At 37.0% G+C, this 26,806-nt stretch overlaps 1 protein-coding gene and 1 long non-coding RNA gene across 2 annotated transcripts; one reads left to right on the forward strand and one right to left on the reverse strand.

Moving 5' to 3' along the window:
- The first annotated feature begins 57 nt into the window (after positions 1-57).
- On the forward strand, positions 58-26,806 carry LOC135707483 (calponin homology domain-containing protein DDB_G0272472). The gene is made up of 2 exons (XM_065229325.1): positions 58-504; positions 25,327-26,806. The coding sequence occupies exons 1-2, from the start codon at positions 123-125 to the stop codon at positions 26,706-26,708; spliced, it is 1,764 nt and encodes a 587-aa protein (XP_065085397.1). The 5' UTR covers positions 58-122; the 3' UTR covers positions 26,709-26,806.
- On the reverse strand, positions 18,778-19,700 carry LOC135707542 (uncharacterized). Its single transcript, XR_010518233.1, has 3 exons — positions 19,633-19,700; positions 19,331-19,382; positions 18,778-18,874 (listed from the first exon to the last, which is right to left on the reverse strand). It is a non-coding gene; the product is annotated as an uncharacterized LOC135707542 (long non-coding RNA).

The following is a 26,806-nucleotide window of genomic DNA, read 5'->3' on the forward strand; positions in this document are numbered from 1 at the left end:
GCACTCAAGCTCAGGATCAAGGCAAGCGTTGAAATCGTTCTTTTTCGCTCAGCACGTGATCGTGTTCACTTTTGGATCAACCTCCGTCCGTTCGTCTTCCAAATTCCTGGCTCAAGCCCAGAATGATCAAGGAACTGTATCAACCGGTGGAGCCGCAATCCCGTCGGCCAAGCTACGTGTCGTCGTCCTCGATGGCGTCATCCTCATCGTCGGCCACTAATGGTTGCCAACACCGACACCACCAGAAGGCTGTCGTTTTGTCGGCAGAAAAATGGAACCAACTGCTGGCAAAGGCCAGCGGAACGGCATCGATTCGACCGCAAACGGCCGCCGTCGTCGTCACCGAGGATGGCAAAACGTTGGCCCAGAAGGAAGCGGAATACAAACAGTACCTGAAGAAGGAGTCGCAAGCCATGACCATAAAGTGGGAGAACACGGTGCAGAACATTCGCGAAAAGAAGGAAGCCGAACAGTTGCGGAAGCAGCGCGAGAAAGTGGAGGAAGGTGAGTTTTTCAGATTTATTTTTTTAAGTTTATGTATCATCTATGTACTACAAGGGGCCTCCTTTAGTTCGGTCGGTAAAGGCGCAGCTACAAAGCAAGCCCATGCTGGAGGTGGCTGGGTTCGATTCCCGGTCCGGTATAGGAATTTTTCGGGTTGGAAAATTTCTCAACTACCCTGGAATAGAGTATGATTGTACTTGCCACACAATTATACCAATGCAAAAATGATACAGGCATCGAAAGCATTCAAATAATAACTGTGGAAGTGCATCCAGAACACTTAAGTTGAGAGCACGCAATAAGCTTGAAATACGATATAGAAGACTAGGGTGGTTCACTTATGTACTATTTATTGTATTATTTAAAATACAATCATAAGTTTGTGTAACTTCAGGTCAGTGATGGAAAAGTTCGCAAAAAATCACTATGACTCGTGAACTTTTCCCTTGGTGAACTTCGTGAAATATCGCGAACTTTTCCAACACTGCTTCAGGTGATATGATACTGTTTAATGACGGGACAACTCTAAAACTTTCATAATCAGAAAATGACTAGCGAGAAAGCGTGCTTTTCGTTTTGTGTAATTCTTTATAATAATTTTACATAAGGTTATTGAAAACGGAAGTCGTCGCCCCGTTGACGGCTCGGTTTGCTTGACGCTGTTTCTCTGCTTCATAAGTTCCTTTATCAAGCCGTCAATGTTTGGCTCATGAGAAAAGGGTCCATGCATTAATTATGTCACGCTAAATCGAGCAAAAAATTACCCCCTCCCCCCTATCATGTCGTTTTTCCTTGCATTGCTTTTTACAAAATCTTAGACCTCCCCTCCCCCCTTAGAGTGTGACAATATATGCATCAGCCCAAAAGGGATCGTACAAAAAATCAGTAACATACATCCCGCCAATGGATGCCTCAATTAGTTGGCAGCACCACCAGCTTATGTACAGATCGTTGGTATGATGTTTGGCCTCTCTGAAGAGTCACGTTGCGCACTACTCCGTTTCGATCCGGATCGATCGCTATAACACGAGCAAGCTCCCAGTATGCTGCTGGAGTACATATTATTGCTACCTTCAAGTTCTCCTCGGTTTCCTGCCACTTGTTCCTTGATTGCAGCGTCGACACGTATTCAGTCTTGAAACCACAGGTCACTAACCGTTTTACGTAAACGCTGATACATATCAAGACGGTTCTCGGGAATACAGCTGACATTAAGCTCAGGCACCAAGTTAATTTGCTGACCAATTACAAAGTGACCAGGGTTCAAACCTTTATAGGAATCAATTGATGGCGATAAATGCACACAGTGAACACGAGTTCAAGCATGCCTCTTCTTGCGCCAGTATAGTCGTCATGTCTTCGTAGTTTACCCACCGACAAACCGACATGAATGGCCATAGGAAAATTCTTACCAAAGCACAGTACTGACATCTGACTCCGTGTTCGCGGGAAATATTTAGCTAAGCCATGGACCCGCATGCAAAAGTTATGAATTGGTTCGTGTCTGATCTATTCTCGACAAATAATTTTTATCTAGCTCGAAAATTCCTATGGTTTTGACAGTTCGGATCACTGCACATTTAAATCGGGTGTTTACGATTTTCGGGCATAAGTCAGAATTAATAGTGTCATGTCGGTTTGTCGGTGGGTTACCGTCTATTTCCCAAGCACGACCCCGCACTCTCCCATATTCCGCCCATGTGAGGGGCAGACGGCGTTATAAAACTCCAACTTTATCCCAAGACCGCTCAAGCAACGAACTTCGGAATAAAAAGTGGCTGACTGCAAAAGCTCCTTCAGTTGGCGATCAGCACCGACAAAATTTGTCCCGTTGTCAGACCAGATTTGGCTAAGTAAACCTCGTCGACCGCAGAAATAAACCGTTCGATGTCAGATCCGTAACCACTTCAAGGTCAGTTGCTTCGTTCCAAGACAGACAAAAACCGTAACTTATTCTTTTATTGTTTTTTTTTGTAGTTCTAGGCGCGCTAGCCTTCAGGAAAATTGGGCCTGCGTAATCAACGCCAACGTTTTTAAAAGCTCGTAGCGCTACGGTCCTTACAGTCGGCAAGCTTCCTATTAAGTTGCTTTGCGGTTTTTGCTTTCCATCTCACACATCGCACGCAATTTACTGTTCACCATAATTGCGCACAACTGTTTGGTACCCCAGGATCCAGTATGTTTGGTTTAATGTTGCTACTAGTAGTGTTGGTCCAGCGTGTGGGTTTTGAACATGCAGATCTATAATCAAGAAATTCGTGTACCGATGAAACTTCGGCAGTACAATAGGATGCTTAATTTCGAAAGATTGCGTCGAATTGTGTAGCGATCATCCGACACAGAGTTCCATCTTCATCCAGAAACGGAAAAAGTGATTCAGCTGCACTTTTATTGGCTAGCTGGTATCCCTTTTGAAGGAACTCTATATCTCGTCGAAACACGGCTTGCTGGGCACATCGAGCGAGTATCTCGGATGGTGCTAGGCCCCCAACAAACAATCTCCTATTGAAGAAACGACATCTTGACGATTTTATTCAACTGCATGCTTAATAATACTTGTACAATTTTTATTAATAACTTCTGTTCAGGCTTTGTTCACACAAATCTGGAGAATTTATTCAACCACAACATGGTGTTGGCGAAGGTATGTTGAGAAGCTTTTATTCGACTTCCTTGAGTTGTAACAAAGCTTATTCGATAAATGTTTTTATTATTCAGCGTTTATTAGACATCTTTTTCCTTAGATAGCGATGATGTATACGCTTGATTGTCATTTGAAGTAACGTTTAAATTAGACTCTGTTATACATTTATAAAAAGATTATTCAACTGCAGGAAAATTAACCCGAAAATAAAGAACGACAGACAGACAAGCGCGTTGTCTTTCCATTAGTGATGGTTTTCATTATTTCTGATGAGGCCGCACTACACAGATGCTAGAAAATTTATTACCTACAATTTACATGTCCGTTGCATGGGTTCCGAACCATGTACTTTCCAATCACCAGCCGCTTTCCTTGCCATCTGAGCTATCCTAGAATACATCAATATTCAATAAAAGATTGCTTGAAACTGAATATCTATCAGCACTCCCGATCGTCCCAAGGTCCAATGGGAATCATTAATTCATTCATCGTTGTTTAACATGAGACCAATTCTACCTGTTCACCTCTTCAATTTCCAAGGAAAGGATGCTGCACACTTAGATTTTTTTTTGCCAGGATGAGCACCACCGAGCAGCTCGGAAATCTATTTTGCTGGATCTCAGTGAAAAATTGACCGAGATTCAGTTAACAAACGGGAATTCCTGCGAGATCTCCTGCTCGGTGGTGCCAATCTCGGCAAAAAAATCTATGTTTGTGGGTTATTTACTAAACTAAATCAACGAATGTGTTGTCGTGAGTGATTTGATCGATGATTACGATTTAGAACACAAATAAAAAAAAAGGATTGAGCATGAAATTGAACTCGCGACCTTCTACTTGGAACGCGGAAACGGTAGCCACTACTCTACTGATTTCGTCTTGTTGTTAGACGGAACCAGTGTTGTGGAATAATGAATCTAATACGTCGTTTATGACGCATGGACGCATAGTGGTATAAAAGCTATTTTGCTGACTGTATTCACCTTTATACAGCAATATTGTAAACCAATGCAATGAAATCTAATAATGGAGCTAAAAAACATTTATAAGACGTCTAATAAAGCATGTTATTAAATCAATTGAAAACAGTCGATTGTCGATCAAATTACACTTTTTTCAGTTTGTTATTGGATTAAACTTCTGGTGTGTTTATAAAGCTTTTAAATAGTAAATTAATCAGATCAGAGCAAACAACGGAATAAAGGCGCATCTATCGCTCTCAATGAGGTTTTTTCAGCACATAATTCGACATCCCGTTTTATTCAGCATTGTACACTGTTATACAGCATTTATTCAATATGTATGCTTATTTGTGATTCTGAATTGTTTGTTGGGGCCGCCACTGATTCGTTTACTTCCTCGTCGATTTCCTGTAATGTTATAGCGAATTTGTTTATTATCCAGGTTGGAACCAGTTTCAACCCGTGCGAACCCGAGCTTATTGTCAGTGCGAACCTCAACCCGAGCCAGATTACAAAAAAACATCCGATCCTACCTTGATACCCGATCTAGGTTGGAACTGAATCAAAAACAAATTCGCTATTACGGTATAACCATAGAGGTAACTCTAAGACTAGTAGGTCCCGAAGAAAATCATTATTATTTTTGGCTCACTCAGTACCAGAACAACGGTCCCAAGCAGTCCCAAGCTATTTCACTCACCCCTGCATGTTCTGCATGAATCCACACACCCCTGATGTTATCTGTCAAACTTTCATAGCGAATCAAAACAAACATAGTGTAGTAATAGAATTTCAACTAGAATAGGGTACGTTAATCGTTTGCTTGGGACCAATAGGCTACTAAAGTGGTGAGCCAATTTAAAATCGTTAGTTTCGTATTGATTGTTGGTATAACCAAGTCGGACCTTCCCACCATAAGTTGTATGTATTTCACCAACTCTTCCGGGTACAGGCATCTTGAGGCGCAATCGGCAGGGTTGTCAACCGACCGAACATGGTTCCAAGAGCTCTAAAATCGTCGAAGTGTGATTTGCCGCATACATCTTCCATTTTCTCGGGTGCGACGAAAGCCACCCTAGAACGATTTCTGCACTCAAAAAACTACACACGTCTGATCGAACTGTTTGAACACTTGATATTTCATATGCACAATCACATTTATTTTAAGTGTATTTCACCATGTTTCTACACGTTGATTTCTTGTGTTACAAACTTTGAAATGTTGATAATCTTTCTCTATCAATTCAAGTGTATTGCATACAGCCAAGTACGGGGCACATGAACCACCGACAAACCGACATGAAACTTAAACTTAACTCTTGATCGGGAATCCATAACGGCGGATTCAAATGTGCAGCTATCCCATCTGTCAAAATAGAAATTTGTTATCTAGATAAAAATAATTTGCCTGGAATAGATTAGACACGAACCACCTCATACATTTTGTATGCGTGTTCGTGACTAGGATACACATTTTTCGCGAACACGGCGGCAGATGTCAGTTTTGTGCTTTGATCAGAAATTTGATGGTACCTTGTATGGTCATTCATGTCGGTTTGTCGGTGCATGAACTGCCTTATGTAACCGATGCTAATCTATCATGTCAAGAGCAAATTTTCATTATGTCGACAGTAAAGGCCGGCGCACAATGGATACGTTTTCAGGTTTTTTGACAGTTAGCCCATGCATTATCTGTCAAAAAACCCGAATAGCATGCATTGTGCGCCGGCCTTAACATTCGCACCGATCCGAGAAAAAATAAAGTTTTGTTTTCATGACCGAAAAGTTATTCCTATTTCCAAATAAACACATATAATCTCATAGTAATAGCAATGTTTAACATATTAAGCAGCAGATCGCTAGCTTTCATGCTTAAATACTGGTTTTTGAGTCAAATGTTATGTTGTTCGATAAAATAGCCGACATTATGTAACTTTGTTAACCAATTTTAATCAATTGAGCTGAAACGTTCGCCAAAGATCTACAAGTATGTTCAATTTTTCGATAACAAAATATAAAATTTCTGGAAGCACCTGCCGGAAAATTTGGATATGTTCGGTCTGGGAAGGCACTTTCCCCACCGACAAACCGACATGAATGACCATAGCAAAAACAATAACATTTCTGACCAAAGCACACTACACGAAACGAAAATCCATTATTTAATTCATGTGTTTCACTTATACATTTTTGAAAAAAGCATCAGCCTTATACATTCCATAAGACAAACCACATAGGTCCTATTAGAATGCATAAAAGTTATGTGTGACCGCTTATACATTTCATTTGACACATGATCTTTATTAACTTTTTGCGAGGCGTCTGCTTATTAGTTGACTTATACATTTTATGAATAATCAGCAATGGAAATTTGCCAAAAGGTATAAGGAGATTTCTATCCGTGTACTGACATCTGGCTCCGTGTTCACGGGAAATATTTAGCTAAGCCATGAACCCGCATGCAAAAGTTATGAATTGGTTCGTGTCTGATCTATTCTGGACAAATTATTTTTATCTTGATAAAAAAATCCTATAGTTTTGACAGTTCGGATCACTGCACATTTAAATCGGCCGTTTAAGATTTTCGGACATAAGTCAGAATTAAGTATAATGTCGGTTTGTCGGTGCTTTCCCTTTCGGCAGTGGACTGTATCGGCAATGATTGGTGGAGGAGGCAAGCGTCGATCTAAATCAAATTCTTTGAGCTCTCAAAAGAGCTGGGGGTGGGGTTCAACGCTTGCTCCGAACCAGGGATGTGTGCTGGGTAATTATTCAAACGGCGACGGCTACGCTAGTAACTACGTTTATTCTCTACTTCTTTTGCTTTCTTCTGCTGCTGATGCTTGCTCGTGGCCGGTCAAAATGTAACTTAACTTAAGCACGCTACCACAAACGAAGTGACAGACGGAGCGGCTCGAAATTTGATTTGACGCACCTACATTTTCAATTTTCGAGTGTACCTCACGGCAACACTATCTACTCATATGTACTAAATTAAACTAGGGGGTACCGCCTGTTATCTCTTTTTCTCTAACGAAAATTGAAAGGGAGAGCCTGTTGTCAAACAGCATGTCATTATATCGCTTCTTTTGTATAATGAAAGACCATAGGCCAAAATGATTAGGGATGAACACATCGGGTTAACATTTGCTTACAAGTAAACGATGTTGAGCTGTCAATGACTCGCGCTTGTTGCAATTGTTGCTACAGATTTCTTCAGTCCGTGCTAGAAGCCTAAGTCACAGTCATTCGCGACCGAGAAGACATAGACATCGTTGTTGGACGCCAAACAGAACCCGGCCATACTCGGTATGCTGGTATACATTCACTCCTCCGTAGCGGAACTGGAAGGATCCACCCAAGCTGCCGGATATCAGTTTTGTTTGCTCCAGCTTTTTCTTATTATTCTGCAGAACCAGACAGTGCGAGTACTGGTCGTGTTTGCCAAACCAACCGGTGGAATACTAATCTGAAAGCCGATTTCTTAGGCACGTTGCATTTGTCGCAGTAGATCGTCACTTGCTGCTGCACTTTCATGGAGCGGATTACAATCGCCGTGGCAGTAGTTTCGTCGTACAGATCGATCACTGGATCGATATCAACCCGATAGGTATGGCCGGCATGCTTCGCGTAGTGACGCTCGCTCATGTCACGGGGAATCCTTTCCGAACAGGCGGCGCATTGAAACTTCTGTACGAATCGATCGGGACATAGGATTTGATGTCACGCTTTTGTCTCTTGCTGCCTCGACTGCTCAGCCTCTACTTATTCATCATTCAAAACATTTTCCGGTACGGGTGCGGGTAGTGGATGTCCCTGTCGAATTGGTTGATTAGACGAGATCATCGTCATCGACAAGTACCAGTTATCAAACTTTCCAGCTATCATGCAGATGAAGTTTTCAACGGAGTAATCTCTTCCACCTATGCAGCACAAGCTCGGTTAACAAGCTGCGGCAAGTTTTTACGTCGATGCAAATGGGAAATTGGAATTCAATCTGAAATTGAAAACCAACCCGAATAGAAATTTACATTAGCCCAACGTTTGATTTTGATGTCTACATCAGCATCGAAATCAAATGTATGCCTGATGTCAAACATTAGAAAACATTATGATTTAGTTGTATTTAAGCAACGTAACATGGTGTATACATCAGAAATTTTGGAACAAAATTTTGCCATTCTAATGTCGGTCTGACGTCAAAAATTTCAATCTCTTGACATTAGAACCAAACGTTTTAAGGATGTTTTCTGATGTACATTACGTTAGAACTAAACGTTGTTCGGATGTTTTTATATGTAAACGTTTTCTGATGTTTTCTAATGTAGATGTTTCCCGATGTTAGAACCAAACGTTTTCGGATGTTCTCGGATGTAAAAAACGTTAGAACTAAACGTTGTTTAAATGTTTTTATATGTAAATGTTTTCTGATGTTTTTTAATGTAGAAGTTTCCTGATGTTAAAACCAAACGTTTTTGGATGTTTTCGGATGTAAAAAACGTTAGAACTAAACGTTGTTCGGATGTTTTTATATGTAAATGTATTCTAATGTTTTCTTATGTAGATGTTTCCCGATGCTAGAACCAAACGTTTTTTGGATGTTTTCGGATGTACACAACGTTAGAACTAAACGTTGTTCGGATGTTTTCAATTGTACTTCCTGTTTGTTGTTCTCTGATGTTTTCAGATGTACAAAACGTTTAAAGTAAACGTTGTTTGAATGTTTTAAAATGTAGATGTTTACTTATGTTTTAAGTAGTATAACCACTAGAATCTTACTTTTCAAATGCTTTCAATTATATTTACAACACATTAGAATTAGTAACATAATCGTGTAAACACTACACACCATTGTTGTTAGATAACATCATAAAAATGCGTACATAACTGTCAATGCTGAAGCTCCCGTTTCCCACCAGTCAGTTAACTGACCTTAGCTAACCTAATGTCATTGCGGCAACTCTCTATGCGGCAGGGGAACTATGCCATTAGCGCGCTAAGAGTTATTAGACCACTGACATAGGCGCCAATTTGTAGGTGACGAGGCACTAGGTGACGTTACAGCCGAGGTTACAGCGAGCTTGACGATTGTTGCAGCATTTTTTAATCAAACTAACAGTTAAGGTGTGTAGTGTTTACAAGATCATGTTTCTAGCACTAATGCTTTGTACAATTGAAAGCATTGGAAAAGTTAATTCTCATGTTTTGCACAATCAGAAAACATAAAATTGTACAAAAAAAATCATCCATTCTGGTAGACTATCTCTTAAATGCATACAGAATAGCCATTGCGTAAGCTCCCGTTTCCCACCAGTCAGTTAACTGACCTTAGCTAACCTAATGTCATTGTGGTAACTCTCTATGCGGCAGGGGAACTATGCCATTAGCGCGCTAAGAGTTATTAGACCACTGACATAGGCGCCAATTTGTAGGTGACGAGGCACTAGGTGACGTTACAGCGAGCTTGACGATTGTTGTATCATTTTTGAACGAACTACCAGACAAAGATGCCTAGTGTTTACATAATCAAGTTTCCAAATCTACAGGGCCACCCACATTAGATCCGGATCTGGCGCGATGCAGCAAAGTGACAGCTAAATATATTGTCTAACTATAAAATTTACGACAACGCAACGCAAGCAGATCTAATGTGGGTTACCCTTAAGGCCTGTGGAAGAGTGAAAACTGGTGGCCGCGTGAAACTTTAGGGAAATTCCCCAATAATTTGCAAAATTTAGCAAAACACAAATGCTCCGTCCATGTGTCGAACCACAAACGAAACTCGTCAGTTGGTGGGGATTGATGACTTCCTTGGTTGCTTTGGTGGTGTCATGCCTTCCTTCGAAAAGAAGCACAGCCGTGGATCCTGGCCCTTGCTAATGAGCTAAGACTAGAGAATGCTAGAGAAACTGAAAGACTATCAAAGCAAACTATGCACCTAGATCCAAATCTTTTCAGAAAACTTATCAATACGCATAGTTTGAACCGATGTATAAACATCATGCAGACATTGTTGTCTTTGAAATGTCTACGAGCCAGGTAAAGGGCCTAACCCAATGACACCAGGACAGCGGCATAGCGGTATAGGGGTAAATGTACATTTTAAGGTTAGTTAGAAGAACTACTAGAACTTCAGGGTAGTTCCATAGAGGTAACTCTAAGACCACTGGGTCCCGAAGAAAATCATTATTATTTTTGGCTCACTCAGTACCAGAACAACGGTCCCAAGCAGTCCCAAGCTATTTCACTCACCCCTGCATGTTCTGCATGAATCCACACACTCCTGATGTTATCTGTCAAACTTTCATAGCGAATCAAAACAAACATAGTGTAGTAATAGAATTTCAACTAGAATAGGGTACGTTAATCGTTTGCTTGGGACCAATAGGCTACTAAAGTGGTGAGCCAATTTAAAATCGTTAGTTTCGTATTGATTGTTGGTAGTTCTATAAACATCAGAAAAATACCAGATTTAATTTAATTTAAGTTAATAAATATTCTGAAGACCTACAACTGAACAGAAATTCAAACGATGTCCTTTTGATATTCTTTGAATAGTTTAAATTGATCAGGTATTATTCTGAGAACCTACAACTGATCAATAAATCAATCGAAACTTTTCGGATATTACTACAAGATATCAAAATAAGCAGGAATTGTTTTGAAGACCTTCAACTGATCAGAAATTCAAATAAAGTAATTTAGAAAATATTCGAAGTGGTCAGGTTGATAAGGATTAGAAATTAAAATCTTGAGATATTTTTCGAAGAGGTCAAGTTGATCAGGAATTATTCTGAGGACCAACATCTGATAAAAAATCGAATTGAAGTCGTTTGAAAATTTCTTCAGAACGTAGAATAATCGGAAATTGTTATGAAGATCTTACTACACCGAAGGTCGTAGATCTTCAGAGAAACTAGCAGAACTTTAGGAAAATTAAAAAAAAACTTCAGAGAAGTTTTAAAAAACTGAAATCTTTAGAGAAATCAAAAGAAAATCAGGGAAGTTCGTAGATCTTCTGAGTAATTTACAGCACTACAGTAATGTTTGTCGTCGTTTCGAGAAATAATCACTACTTTATGGATGTTCACAGATCTTCAGGGAAGTTTGAAGATCTTCAGAGAAATTAACAGAACTACAGTGATGTTCGTAAATTTAAAGATAATTTTTTAGTTCCTAAGGGAAATTTATAGAACAGAATTTCAGAGAAGTTCGCAGAACTTTAGATAAACTCACAGAACTTCAGGGAAGATCACATAAATTTAAAGATCCTCGTACATCTAAGAGTTATTTTCAGTACTTCAGGGCAGTTCACAGAGCTTTAGGCAAATTGGCAGAACGTCAGGGAAAAATACTGAATTTCAGGGAAGATTGTTGATCCTCAGAGAAATTTGCAGAACTTAAAGGAGGTCTTCAGATAAATTTTTATTGCTTCAGAAAAAAATTGCAGAAATTCAGGAAAGTTTTGTAGACTTTTAGAGAAATTTTTAATATTTTAATGCTTCAGGGTAGTTCGAAGATCTTCAGAGAAATTCACAGACCTTCAGGGAGTACACAGAACTTCAGGGAAGTTCGAAGATCGTCTAAGTAATTTGCAGATTTTTAGGAAAATTAAACATAACTTTTACTTAACTTTAACTAAACTTTAACATAACCTTAACTTAATTTTAACTGAAATTTATTATAATTTAAATTTTAACATAACTTTAACCTAACATCAACTAACCATATCTTTAACTTCACTTTAGCTTTAACATAAATTTAACTAAACTTTAACATAACCTTAACGTAATTTTAACTTAAATTTAACATAACTTTAATCTAACATTAACTGAACTTTAACTTAACTTAAGCATTAACATAACTCTAAATTAATTTTAACATAACTTTAACTTAATTTTAACTTAGCTTTCACATAACTTTACCTTGAACATTACTTCAACTTTAACTTCCCGAAAAAAAAATTACAGTGAAATTTTCAGTGGAAACAATGCTCTAACATTCATATTTATTGTCGACAATAAAAATGATTGTTATAATGTTGTACTCTTCCGAAAACGGCAAAACTGCTACCTAGCTGTACAATGAATGTACATAATAAAATGTTGTTACAATGATTTTTATCGTATTTTTCATTTATTTTATTGTTAACATGATTCGATCATGAACAATAATGAACAACTCTATTACAATAAAAATTGTTGTTACATTAAATATTGGTGTATTTTCATTGTGGGTTACTTCACGAACAATAAAAATAAATCTGATTGAAGCATGCAGACTATGAGAGGGTCAGCAACACTGCCAATGTAACTAAGATAGGCGCTGCTCGTATGGCTCTGGCTTTGACAGTTCGTTTGGCTCAAAATCAGGCAGTCCGCGTCCGCTCATATCTTATCCTAGACCCTCTCTAAAGCTTAATTGACAAGTGCACGGATGGATTTGAGTTCACTCACTCGACAAAAAGTGACACAACAGCGGGGCCCTGTTTACTAAAAATGAACACATGAATAATACTCGCTTAACATTTGAAAAGGGCCTATCAACTTTTGTAAATAATTTGCTAGGTTCTTTTCACGAGAACCGAAGTACGCCCACGCAAACCAAGAGCACTATCGCGAAGGGGAGAATTTCCTCTGCCCGATGGTGTTGTTAGTTTGCGTGAGCGTATTCGGTTCGCGCGAAAAAGGCTTAACAAGTTTTGTGTACATAAGTTTATAGACTCGTTTCAAATGTTACGTGAGTATTATTCATGTGTTCATTTTTAGTAAACAGGGCCCCGCTGTTGTGTCACTTTTTGTCGAGTGAGTGAACTCAAATCCATCCGTGCACTCGTCAATGGAGACCTTTTCCGTGCAGTCAACCCTAATAAAAATTGTATGGTTAATTTGCTTAACGACGTGTTCTGGGTATCATCCAAACCATTTGTGAAATAGTTCAATGATTTGGGTTATCGTTCGTTTATGGTTATTTTGACGTAGGACTACGTCTTTAATTTCTATACTGGGGGTCACATTAAAAAAAATCAAACCTCAGACATGTAACGAAAAATCCCAAACACGGACGCAACGATAGAGTACAAATCGAACACACGACACATTTACCATGCTCACATGAGCGAGCTTAATGCTCGGTTGATCGCTCATATTTTCACCAATGAAAGGACGGGAGGAGAAAAGCAGCGATAATAAAAACGCTTGCCAGCGTTTTCTTCGTCACTTGCTTTCGAGCAACGGACGGATAAGCGTCGAACACGACGTTTGAGTGTAACAGCACGCATCGCACCAATACGAAGACGACGGACGGCGACGAAAACACCCACATCGACCGGAGGAAAGGCTTCCCGCAATAGGCAGCATGACTAGGCCGCCGTCATCCGGTCGGCATCGACTTGCACTGGTGTGGCCACCATTTCCAAAACAACCGGCCCTTTTCAGGGCCACCAATTCAAACACGGAAAGAGTTAAGAATTAAATGATCAACATATTTGTTCCGTCCACTAGCGGTCCTACGTCAACCTTCCGTTCGTGCCCCTAGGCGCACAGACCCTTCTACTTTTTTATTAGGGAATAATCATACAATAATAATAAAAAACTCCACCACTTGAAGATGTCAGAAAGGAACTCTCAGGTGGAACGAGGGGGACGACTCTATCTACGATGCAGAAAAGATTGTGTTTTACTGTGGCTAGCTGCACGCACGCTGAGTAGATAGAAGGAAGATTTATGTCGATTTTGAAGATTTCCTGCAAAAAGATGAAGCACGATGCAAGTAGATGGGAAAAATGAAAGATGATTTTTCGAAGATTGATTCGCTAGTATAAGATTTTTTGATCATCTAGAATTGAGATTTAGATGTGTCGCCCCCCTCGAGGTGGAAGCATATTTCATGGGCGATTCTCTCCAGTCGAATGCATTAACTTATCAACGGCGCTCAACCCCCAAGGAGACGTGACCTAGGGATATCGAGCGCAGGGGAGTTGGCCTGTATTTCTCACAAGTTCCGGATCGAATCTCGATCCATAACCAGTAAAAAAAAGGACCACCCATAACAGACATGCCACCCCCTTCCCTTCCCGGGGCAATGTTTTATTTTTTCGATTTATTTTTAAAATCGATAAAGTAGATCTGTCAAGCCAACACATACACTCTAAAGTACACTGTTATTTTTTTAATCAATAAATTCGCCAACCAACAGTAAAATAACAATAATATATTATGTTATTGAAAAAAAAAAATTATATGGGAAAATCACGAAAATTTCATTGTTAAGATACTTAACAACCCCCCTTTTTTATTGTAAATTTTCCATTTACCATGAAATTTACTGTTTTGTACAACATAAATCAAGGTAAATTTATTGTAGACGTAACAATATAAATCATTGTTAAAACAATAATTTTCGTCTTATTGTTACATTGTTTTTTAATGTATTTTTGTTGTTATTTTTTTTCGGGTTAACTTGAGCATAACATAACATAACTTTAACTTATCTGTAACATAACTTTAAGATAACGTTAACGTTAACTTATCTTAACTTAGCATTAACTTTAACTTAGCGTTAACTTAACTTTAACTTATCTTTAACTTAATTTTAACTTAACTTTAATTTAACTTTATCATAACTTAACCTTAACTTTAACTCATCTTTAACTTAACTTTAACTTCTCTTTAACTAAACTTAACCTTTTTTTACTTAACTTTAACATAACATTAATTTAATTTCAACTTAACTTTAACATAACTTTAACATAACTTTAACATAACTTTAACATAACTTTAACCTAACATTAACTTAACTTTAAATTAACTTTAGCATTAATATAACTCTCACATAATTTTGACATAACTTTAACTTAATTTTAACTTAGCTTTCGCATAGCTTAACCTTGAACATTACTTTAATTTTAAAATCATTTTAATTTTAACTTCACTCTAACGTAATTTTAACTTATCTGTAACATAACTTTAAGATAACGTTAACGTTAACTTAACTTAACCATAGAGATAACTCTAAGACAAGTAGGTCCCGAAGAAACGTGCTCAACTTTTTGGCTCACCTCTGGTACTATCTTCGGTCCCAAGCTTGTCGAATCACCCCTCGAAACATAGGAAAAACCAATAACCCCTCATTTTATCTGTCAAACTTTCATAGCGAATCAAAACAAACATTGCGTAGTACTAGAATTTCGACTAGAATAGGGTACGTTAATCGTTTGCTTGGGACCAATAGGCTACTAAAGTGGTGAGCCAATTTAAAATCGTTAGTTTCGTATTGATTGTTGACTTAACTTAGCATTAACTTTAACTTAACTTTAACTTAGCGTTAACTTAACTTTAACTTATCTTTAATTTAATCTTAACTTAACTTTAATTTAACTTTATCATAACTTAACCTTAACTTTAACTCATCTTTAACTTAACTTTAACTTCTCTTTAACTAAACTTAACCTTTTTTTACTTAACTTTAACATAACATTAATTCAATTTTAACTTAACTTTAACATAACTTTAACCTAACATTAACTTAACTTTAAATTAACTTTAGCATTAATATAACTCTCACATAATTTTGACATAACTTTAACTTAATTTTAACTTAGCTTTCGCATAGCTTAACCTTGAACATTACTTTAATTTTAAAATCATTTTAATTTTAACTTCACTCTAACGTAATTTTAACTTTACTTTAACTTAACTTTAACAAACTTTAACTTATTTTTAACTTTAACATAACTTTAACCAAATTTTAACTTAACTTAAACGTTGTTGTTAACTAAATTTTAACTTAAATTTAACATAACTTTAATTTAACTTTAATGTAATATTAACTTAACACATCTTTAACTTGACTTTAACTTTATAATAACTTTAACTTAACTTTAACATAACTTTAACTGAACTTGAACTAAACTTTAACATAACCTTAAATTAATTTTAACTTAAATTTAACAGAACTTTAACCTAACATTAACTTAACTTTAATTAACTTTAAATTTTATCTTAAATTTAAAATAAGTTTACCATTAACATAACTTGAACTTAACTATAACCTAACATGAACTAAACAGATCTTTAACTTAACTTAAACTTTATAATAACTTTAACTTATCATTAACATAACTTTAACTTAACTTGAACTAAAGTTTAACAATACCTTAAATTAATTTTGACTTAAATTTAACATAACTTTAACCTAACATTAACTGAACTATAACTTAACTTTAAATTTAATCTTAAATTTAAAATAAATTTAACATTAACATAACTTGAACTTAACCTAACATAAACTTAACATATCTCTAACTTAACTTTAATTAAACTTTAACATAACCTTTACGTAATTTTAACTTAAATTCAACATATCTTTATCCTAACATTAACTGAACTTTAACTTAACTTAAGCATAAACATAACTCTAATTTAATTTTGACATAACTTTAACTTAATTTTAACTTAGCTTTCACCTAACTTTACCTTGAACATTACGTTAACTTCAAAATTATTTTAACTTTAACTTTAACTTAAACTTAACTTTAAGTTAACTTATACTTAACATAACATAACATAACGTTAACTTAACTTTAACGTAACTTTAACTTAACGTTAATTTAACTTCAACTTAACTTTAACTTACCTATCACAGAACTTTAACTTTAGTTTAACATAACTTTAACTTTAAAATAACTTAAACTTAACTTTAACAAAAAATTAACTTTAAAATAGCTTAAACTTAACTTTAACTTTAAAATAACTTTAACTTAACAATCTTTGTACAATTTCACTGGTTTAGATCAATCACGGAGTGCAACTATCGATACGTGCAGTCAGACTAAGCTAAGCTAAGCTAAGCTAAAATAACTTTAACTTAACAATAACTTAAACTTAACTTTAACTTTACTTTAACATAATATTAGCAAAATTTTAACTTAAATTTAATCAAATATAACATAAATTTAATTTATTTTTTGCTTAACTTTACCTTACCTATAACATAACTTTAAATAAAGATTACCATAACATTAACTAAGCTCTAACATAACTTTAACTTTAAAATTACTTTAACTTAACTTTGACACAACTTTAACGTAACTTTAACTTATCTTTAACATTAATTTAACTTAACTTTACTATAAAATAACTTGAACTTAACTTTAAATTTAAAATAACTAAAACTTAACTTTAACTTTAAAATAACTTTAACTTAACCTAAACTTTACTTGAACCTAACTTTAACAAAACTTTAACCTAAATTTTACCAAATCTAACATAAATTTAATTTCTTTTTAGCATAACTTTAATTTTAAGATAGCTTTAACTTACCTATAACACAACTTTAACTTAATTTTAACATAACTTTAACTTTAAAATTACTTTAACATACCTTTAACATAACTTCAACTTAACTTTAACTTACCTTCAGCATAACTTTAACTTAACTTAAACTTTAAAATAACTTAAACTTAACTTTAACTCTAAAATAATCTAGACTTAACTTTAACTTAAAAATAACTTAAACTTTACTTTAACTTTAAATTAACTTAAACTTAACGTTAACTTTACTTGAACATAATTTTAGCAAAACCTAAATTTTACCAAATTTAACATAAATTTAATTTATTTTTAGCATAACTTTAACTTTAAGATAGCATTAACTTACGTATAACACAAATTTAACTTAAGTTTAACATAACTTTAACTTAGCTTTAACTTACCTTTAACATAACTTTAACTTACCTCTAACAAAACTTTCACTTACCTTTAAATTACCTTTAAATTAACTTTAACATCCCGCATAAACAATAACCATAAGAAGCGCCTAACCACCAATTCGGGATATCATCCCAACTTTATGCGGTATGGTCGTACCATCTATGACATCGTTAGTGTATGGTATCCGTTTATTAGGGATAACTTTAACTAAAGTTTAACAAAACTATCTTTCCTTTAAAATAACTATAACATAACTTTTTCTCTTACATAACTTTAACTTAACTTTAAACTTACTTTAACATAAATTTCACAAAACTTTAAATTAACTTTAACTCTACCTTAACATAAGTTAAACTTAATTATAACTTAACTTTAACTTTAACATAACTTGAACTTAACTTTATCTTACACATAACTTTAACTTTACTTTATCTTAACTTAAACATAACTTTAACTTAACTTAAACGTAACCTTAACTTAACTCTAACTTACCTTTAACGTAACTTTAAATAAATTTTAACTTTTACTTTAACATAAGTTTATCTTACCATCAACATAACTTTTACTTTAACATAATTTTAACTTAAATTTAGTTGTTACATACTTAATTTAACTTAACTTTAAATTTTACTTAACTATAATAAAACTTTAACTTAAACATAAACATCGGGATCCGGTATCGGAATGCGTTACATCAGTAAGGATGCTTAACTCAGCCGGATTCCTCCTGCGGATCAATTTTGGAAAATAGTTACATCAAAATTGATCCGTTGGAGGAATCCGGATGAGTTAATCATCCTTGTTGATGCTTTGCATCAGTCAATTAAATCCGCCGGATTCCTCCAGCGGATCAATTTTTGGAAAAAAAAAATACATCAAAATTGATCCGCTGGAGGAATCCGGATGAGTTAAACATCCTTACAATAAGGATGCTTAACTCAGCCAGATTCCTCCAGCGGATCAATTTAAAAAAAAATAATTACACTTAATAACAAATTGTTCAATACTTACCTCTATTCCCGAACACCTCCGGAATTATTGGAAGCAGGCGGCTGAAAAAAAAAAAAACAATTACAAAATAATCAAAATTTTGGATCTGTTTGTTAGAATTTGTAATTATTTTTCAAAATTGATCCGCTGGAGGAATCCGGATGAGTTAAACATCCTTGTTGATGCGTTGCATCAGCAAGGATGCTTAACTCAGCCGGATTCCTCCAGCGGATCAATTTTGGAAAATAGTAACATCAAAATTGATCCGTTGGAGGAATCCGGATGAGTTAATCATCCTTGTTGATGCTTTGCATCAGTCAATGAAATCCGTCGGATTCCTCCAGCGGATCAATTTTTGGAAAAAAGTTACATCAAAATTGATCCGCTGGAGGAATCCGGATGAGTTAAACATCCTTTTTGATGCGTTGCATCAGTAAGGATGCTTAACTCAGTCAGATTCCTCCAGCGGATCAATTTTTAAAAATAATTACACTTAATAAAAACTGTTTAACACCTACCTCTATTCAATTTCCGTACACGTCCCAATCCGGAATTATTGGAAGCAGCCGGCTGAAAAAAAAAATACAAATTAATCAAAATTTTGGATGTTTGTTAGAATTTGTCATTATTTTTCAAAATTGATCCGCTGGAGGAATCCTGATGAGTTAAACATCCTTGTTGATGCGTTGCATCAGCAAGGATGCTTATCTCAACCGGATCAATTTTTGAAAATAATTACATCAAAATTGACCCGCTTGAGAAATCCGGATGAGAAATTACAAATAATAACACTAAATATAACAAATATTTGAATACTTACTGTTAAAGTTGCTACTTTCCTTCGCGGCTCGGGTGAAGGAATTTGCGGTGCGCTCCGTGCACTCAGCCATCTTGTCTAGTTTGTTTATAAACAAACCAGACAAGATGGCTGAGCGCACGACAAAAAAAAATATACCAATTTAAAAACGTCAGTCTTTAAGTCGCCCATGTCGCAATGTCCAAATGACGTCACTTTGTCGCCGGCAATTCGTGTGTAAAGCCCTACAGTAAAAGTATGGACGTCTGTCAAAAGTTGTTCCAATCGAACCGTCAAAATGCACCGCTTTGCTCGATTGGAACAGCTTTTTTCAGTTTTGTGGTGTCAGTCGTCCATACTTTTACTGTAGGGCTTTATTCGTGTGGGGTGCTGTATTCGTACACGGTAAGAAAAAAGTACCCAACGGCCAGTTCACTTTTACCTACTTTTGACTAGTTTGTCTCCTTTTCTCCTTCTAATGTTGTCAAAAACGGAGGAGCCCCCTCCCCAACAGGGGTAGTATGTGTATTCGTATACACGGATGCGGTATACACGCTAACTTGAAAGTACTCATTAATGAGTAAAAAAAGACCCATTTTGAAGAAAAGTGGTTTAACTCATTGATGATTAAACAATTTTACCCATTAATGAGTATCTGTTACCCATTAATGATTAACAATTACTCATTAATGGGTAACAGATACTCATTAATGGGTAAAAAATTTACTCATTTAATGAGTTAAGCCACTTTTCTTCAAAATGGGTCTTTTTCAACCATTAATAGGTACTTTCAAGTTAGCGTGTACAGCACACTATAGCCGACGTTATGTTTAACGTACAGAACAAGAGTAAAATCGGTTTTCAATTGAAACGATAATAATCAATTAAAACACTAATTAACTCTTGCACTGTAACGTCACCAGGGCATTGTTTTACATACAAATAAACATTGCCCACAGGGCATGCCAAAACTTCTTTCCCACTGCGAAAAAAAAAACTGTACACGGCCAATGAGATCAACGCAAATTTGAGTACAGTGTACTCAATATCGAAAAAAGTGCAGGATGAGTAAATTTGCCGCATGTTTTCCTGTGGAAAACCTCAAAAATCTGCCCTAAAATAAGGAAAATTTACGAGAATCCAGAGAATCCAATCTTTGCTTTTCTCATATTCGGAACATGAGGGAAATTAATTCAAAACTGAGTTCCTGCACTTTTTGCGATTTATGAGTGAACTAACCTCAAATTTGGGTCGTTCTCATTCGCCGTGTAGTGCTGACTCAGGAAAAACAAACTTTGCATGCGGCGAGAGACCGAGGGACAACAATTTACATCGTTATGAACTTTGATTCTAATGTAACGTTTGGTTCTGTTGTCATTGGATGTATTCTGATGTTTTATGCGTGCAACAAATTACATCGTGATGATGTTTGATTCTAATGTAACGTTAGGTTCTGTTGTCATTGGATGTATTCTGATGTTTTATGCGTGCAACAAATTACATCGTGATGAAGTTTGATTCTAATGTAACGTTAGGTTCTGTTGTCATTGGATGTATTCTGATGTTTTATGCGTGCAACAAATTACATCGTGATGATGTTTGATTCTAATGTAACGTTAGGTTCTGTTGTCATTGGATGTATTCTGATGTTTTATGCGTGCAACAAATTACATCGTGATGATGTTTGATTCTAATGTAACGTTAGGTTCTGTTGTCATTGGATGTATTCTGATGTTTTATGCGTGCAACAAATTACATCGTGATGAAGTTTGATTCTAATGTAACGTTAGGTTCTGTTGTCATTGGATGTATTCTGATGTCAAATTTTACATCGTCAAGACGTTTGATTCTGATGTAACGTTTGAGGCTAATGTATTTTTATGTACTTGGACGTCACACTGACGTCTGAATACATTAAGATTACAGCAATACACGTTAAAATTTAATGTATTGAAGATGTCTGCTGATGTTTCCTACATTACAATTTCTATTCGGGAACCCTAATAAAATTGTTATGGTTACTTTGCTTAACGACGTGTTCGGGGTATCATCCAAACCATTTGTTGAATAGTTTTATTATTTGGGTTTTCGTTCATGTATGGTAGTTTTTTATTAGGGAAACAGTAAAAAAAAAGTGGTTGAATATTACAGCAGATAAGCTGCACATAACATATACACATTAATCCAGTCAGTAATGTTTTACTGGGTTTTTGAATTGCGGACTGTTCGAAAAAAGTTTAAAACTCTGCAGGAAATTCAAAAATATGAAACTTTTTCTGAACTTGTACAGATAAAGTTCTGTTAATCTCATTTCTTTTTTTTTCCTTTGATTTGTTTTTCGTCGATCTGGTTTTCCGTACTGAGCACCAATGCTTCCGAGGGGGCAGCAAAACCACAAAATTACCTTTAATACGGGGGGTTCTCATTGGATGAAAGGGACCGTGAAAGAAGACACTAAAATAGAAAGTTTTTCTTCCGACAGTTTCATCTTATACCCTGGACAGACTATGGCTTATATCATGTAATATAGGCTGTCTTGCAATGAGCACTCATATATAGGATTTCCAGTGAAAACTAGATGTATGAGTGCTCATTGCAAGACAGCCTATATTACATGATATAAGCCATAGTCTGTCTGGGGTATTAGTATTCATCTTTGGTATGTTATTGTTATTGTTATTGTGTCATGCTGGAGGGGGCATTGAGCCTGGTCGCCAGTGTAATTTTGGTGACCAATTATACACCTTCCATGCAGCAATCAGATAGATAAAGATGAGATGGCTCTTAGATAATGACTTATGCGAGTCGATTGAAATCAGCCGAATATTAAATGAGGGTTTAGGTGATCCTTAACATAGAAGCGTAGATGCATAGATGAAGGATAAAAGAAGGAGAGAAAAAGGTATTGAAAAACAGAATTGGTAGAGAATGAGTGCTGATGAATATGCATTTATGTTTCATTTAGTTATAATGATTATCAATAATACTTATTGTATTATTGTATTGTATATAATCTAGTTATGATTATTGTCAATAATACTTACATTTCGATAAAGATGGTGCTGCCTACTTTACCTGTTATGTGATACTTATCATCACAGAGTCCAACCAAAGATGAATACTAAGATGAAACCAAAGATGAATACTAAGATGAAACTGTCGGAAGAAAAACTTTCTATTTTAGTGTCTTTTTGCACGGTCCCTTTCATCCAATGAGAACCCCCCGTATTCAAGGTAATTTTGTGGTTTTGCTGCCCCCTCGGAAGAGATGAAATTTTACGCTCATTTTTATCAAACAATCACACCAAAATCAGAGATGTCCTATTTTTTAATTACTCGATTAACAATCAATCCATTATTTTTTGTTCGCTGTGCTGCCATTTTTCCACCAATGAGAGTGCAGCACATGTTTGAAACGATCGGTGATGATCCTGTGGAGATGTTAATGCTTATATCGGCATGATCTAACCGATTATAAATAGTTTACTTTTCGGATCGTTAATCGATTAAACGATTATTCGAATGAAAATCGGACATCACTAGATGAATGTGAAATGTCATTTCAAATATAAGGCCGTTCATAAATAATGATACAATTTGAAAGGGACCGGGGCTAATCACAAATTACGTCTCCATGGTAACTGAAATAAACACGAGTGTTCACCGGTTGCTTAAACTGAAGCGATACATTTCTCAATGTTTCAACGTTATCCTAACGTAAACTTAATATTATCGCCCATATGCCTGTCCACGCCCGAAACCCATCCACCACACAAAATCAAATAAAAATGTTTCTGTATGGCAAACACGTTCAGACATAAACGAGAATATGTGTGTATATCTTCACTGTAACAACTACGGGTAATCATCGAAAATACTTGCATTTTACTCAGGCACTTTTGAGCAAACTGCAATCACTCTCTCATACTCGAAATGTGCCACGACCAAATTGGCACAACGACGCCCTATACGCTCTCTGACCAAAGCGCAGGGATCTTAGTATTCATCTTTGGTATGATTACCATATGATATTGTCTTGAAGTTCGTGTTCCCGATCGGATTTTATTATAATATATTTTTAAGGTGTGACAAAAAAAAACGAATAAAATAGTGTTTTTTTTTTTATAATTGTAGTGTTGAGCAAATATATATTCTATTTGAAACGAATTCAAAACAAAAGCATTGGAAATCGCCATGAAATCCATCCTAAGAATCACGTAACTTCTACGTAGTAAAACAATGACGATGAAGCGTATTGAAATGAGTTCTTTTATGTGAAGATAGCTCTTAGAAAAGTGTTATGGAAAAAAATCTACGGATGATTTCACGTAGCATTGACGTGTCGATTATTTTGAGTGTAGTGTAATAGCAGGAGCATCAATTGAAACTGATAGCTCGACTTTGTTGCTTTCGACGTAATGAAAACTTGCTTTTGATGTTGGTAATCGATATCTTCCTTGCGCAACTTGATCTGCCGGTACATTTTTTTCGCATCAACCTTAAATGCCACGGGGTATGTTCTGAAGCGGGTTACAACTATTGGCATGTTGGTATGTTGATCTCCTTATCAGGAATCCATTCCATGTGGTCAAGCTTCAAGTAGACGGCCATGAATTCAACGTACACGACCTTCTTGAAAACAGGATCGCTTTCAAATTTTCGCTGCATTGCCTGCAGTCGAAGGGCTGGCAGCGACTCCCCCAACTTTGCTTCAGTTTCTTTGAAGGGAAGGCTCACCACGAATCGACCAGATTCTTCACGTTTGTAAGTAGCTTTGATACAAGACCTTTCTCGTTGATTTCTCGGAATTCAAGGCACGCCTACACAAACCAACATATCCATCGAGTAGGAGAAGTCTTCCTCTACTCGATGGTGATGGCAATTTGCCAGGGAGAGCCATGGCTTCCGAGAAATCATCGAGAGAAGTCATTGTTTACAAAAGCTGTTACGCCCTAATTACAGCTCTATCTAGACATATCCACTCCTTTCGGTTCATCCAGTGTTAGCGGCTTCGGTTTGTTCATCTCCTCAACTTCCCAGAACTGTGGAAGTGTTTTGTCGATGTTCATTTCGGTAGACGAACTGACTGTGGAATGACACATGACATTGGCTGCAGCACCGACTTGACCAGCAATAATCCAACGAAATGTGGAATTCAATGCTACTGGGGTTCGCGAATCATCCTTCATCTTACCATCTTCAACAATCGACAGAAACACATCAACTAACTTCCAGAATCAGCTCAGTTTGGTTTGCCTAAATCCGGATGTCATGCTGTCAAACGCAAGGAAATCGATTATACCTGCCACAAGTGACGGTACGACCAACTAAGAAACATTTGAATTAACTGTTACACGCGATATCGATGAACATTTTGAGAGTGTTATGTCTGCTTGTCTGTGATCAAACAGGTAATCCGTGAAAGTACTTGCATTTTTCTCAAGCACTTTTGATCTAATTGCAATCACTCTCTCATACTCGAAGTAGGGTAAATGACGGCTTCGGCAATACCTTATTCTATCATCGTCAGGGGGTAAACAACGTCATTGAGGGCTCTATTTTGGCATGTTGATACACTGTGTCTAATTTGAGTGCTCTAGGACTGACGATAATAGGTAAAGCGATTGCTGAAACCGGCATTTCCCTTAAAATATTTTTAGATTTGTGGAAATGCACAATAAACTAACACTATACACATTGTTTCGTTCGGTTCCACAGATGAGAAGCATTACCGCGAGCTGAAAGTCGCCGACGAGGTCAAACGGAAGGAGCTCATCGAGAAAGCGGAGGAAATGATCCAGAAGGAAAAGGAAGGACCACGCGTGCTCGAGAGTGCGGCTAAATTTTGCGAGGTTCTGAAGGCCCGCGAATATCAGCGCAAGTTCCGATCCGAACAGGAGGCTCTGCAGGAAGCCCGCCGCAGACAGCTGGATCAGCAGGACAACGCGCAAGCCAATCGCTGGATAAAGTCACAAGCCGAGCGCCACATTGACGATCGCAAGCGTTTCGATTGCTACAAGAAGGAACTGAAAGAGAAGATCGAACGCGATCACGACGGGCAGCTACAGGTGCGAAACTTTATGATCGCACAGGAGCAGAAGCAACATCAAGCGCTGACGGATGACACCCGCCAGCAGATGGAACTGGAGAAGAGGATGCTGGAACGGAACAAAGAAATGAGAAGGAAGCATGCACTGGAGGCGATGAAGATGGCTCAGGAACGGGAGGAGCGGCTGAAGCGGGAAGCGAGCATCGAGAAAACTTTGAACGAAATCTACAATGACGGCCAAAGGGCTATTGCACAGAAGAGGAAGGAAATACACGTAAACAAGCACAGGTTCCGTGACAATACGCATCTGCTGCAGGATTCTGTCGAACGGCAGAAGCAAATTCTAGAGGAGGAGGAATATAATCGGAACAGGGCGCTACTGGAACAAGATTCCAAGGCAGACGAGAAAGAGCGTGAAGCTTTGGAGAAGAAGAAACAAGACAAAGCTGCTCGCATCAAAGCGCACCTGGAGGAAATAGCATGGCAGAAGAAGAAGGAACAAGAGCAGGCTCTATTGGAACGGAAAGAGATGGCTGCTCGGCTGAAGAACGTGGACGTCACCTTTGGTTTCGATCGTCGTAAGGTTACGGACAAAACGTCCAAGACCCATGCACAGCGCAAACTGCTGCTTGACCAAGCGGACGAACAGGAAGAGCGCGAGAAGAGGGAAGCGGACACCCGTGCCGAGCTGCAGTACATGCGAAACAGTGCCGAGAAAGAGAACACACACTTCTTGAAGTACGCTGACGAACTCATCTCGGATGCCAAGGCAAAGGGAAGACCGGTTCTGCCATTGCTGAAGACGGTCGAAAACTACAAAAGGGAACACTATTTCGACTTCAAGGAGAAGAATTTCGTCCCGCGGCATTTGGTTTCCCGAGTGCCTATCAACAACAAAGTCGCTGATCAACGTTTGTCGCAGTCCCTGATCCCTGATCCGGCCATCATCGAGATGACGCCCGCCATGCCGCCGATTTGGGTCCGCTACGATCCCGAGCAGTTGAAGAATATGAATCCGTACAAAAATAGTAAAAATACTCAGAAGAAGTAGGATTTAGGGTATCTTCAAAACCTAGGTTAGAGCATGAATCTTATGAATTAGCAAAAGCAACTGTTGAAGTATGAATTTATGAGGCACTGAATCTGTAT

Source organism: Ochlerotatus camptorhynchus, unplaced genomic scaffold (genome assembly GCF_037179485.1).
Source record: "Ochlerotatus camptorhynchus isolate MF236.1 unplaced genomic scaffold, CSIRO-AGI_Acam_v1.1 ptg000313l, whole genome shotgun sequence".
Lineage (NCBI taxonomy): Eukaryota > Metazoa > Arthropoda > Insecta > Diptera > Culicidae > Ochlerotatus > Ochlerotatus camptorhynchus.

Bases quoted from the DNA above. Each gene is read 5' to 3' on its own strand.
- LOC135707483 (XM_065229325.1), top strand. From the start codon at position 123: ATGATCAAGGAACTGTATCAACCGGTGGAGCCGCAATCCCGTCGGCCA. The intron at 505-25,326 runs GTGAGTTTTTCA...TCGGTTCCACAG, and splicing joins GCGCGAGAAAGTGGAGGAAG to ATGAGAAGCATTACCGCGAG.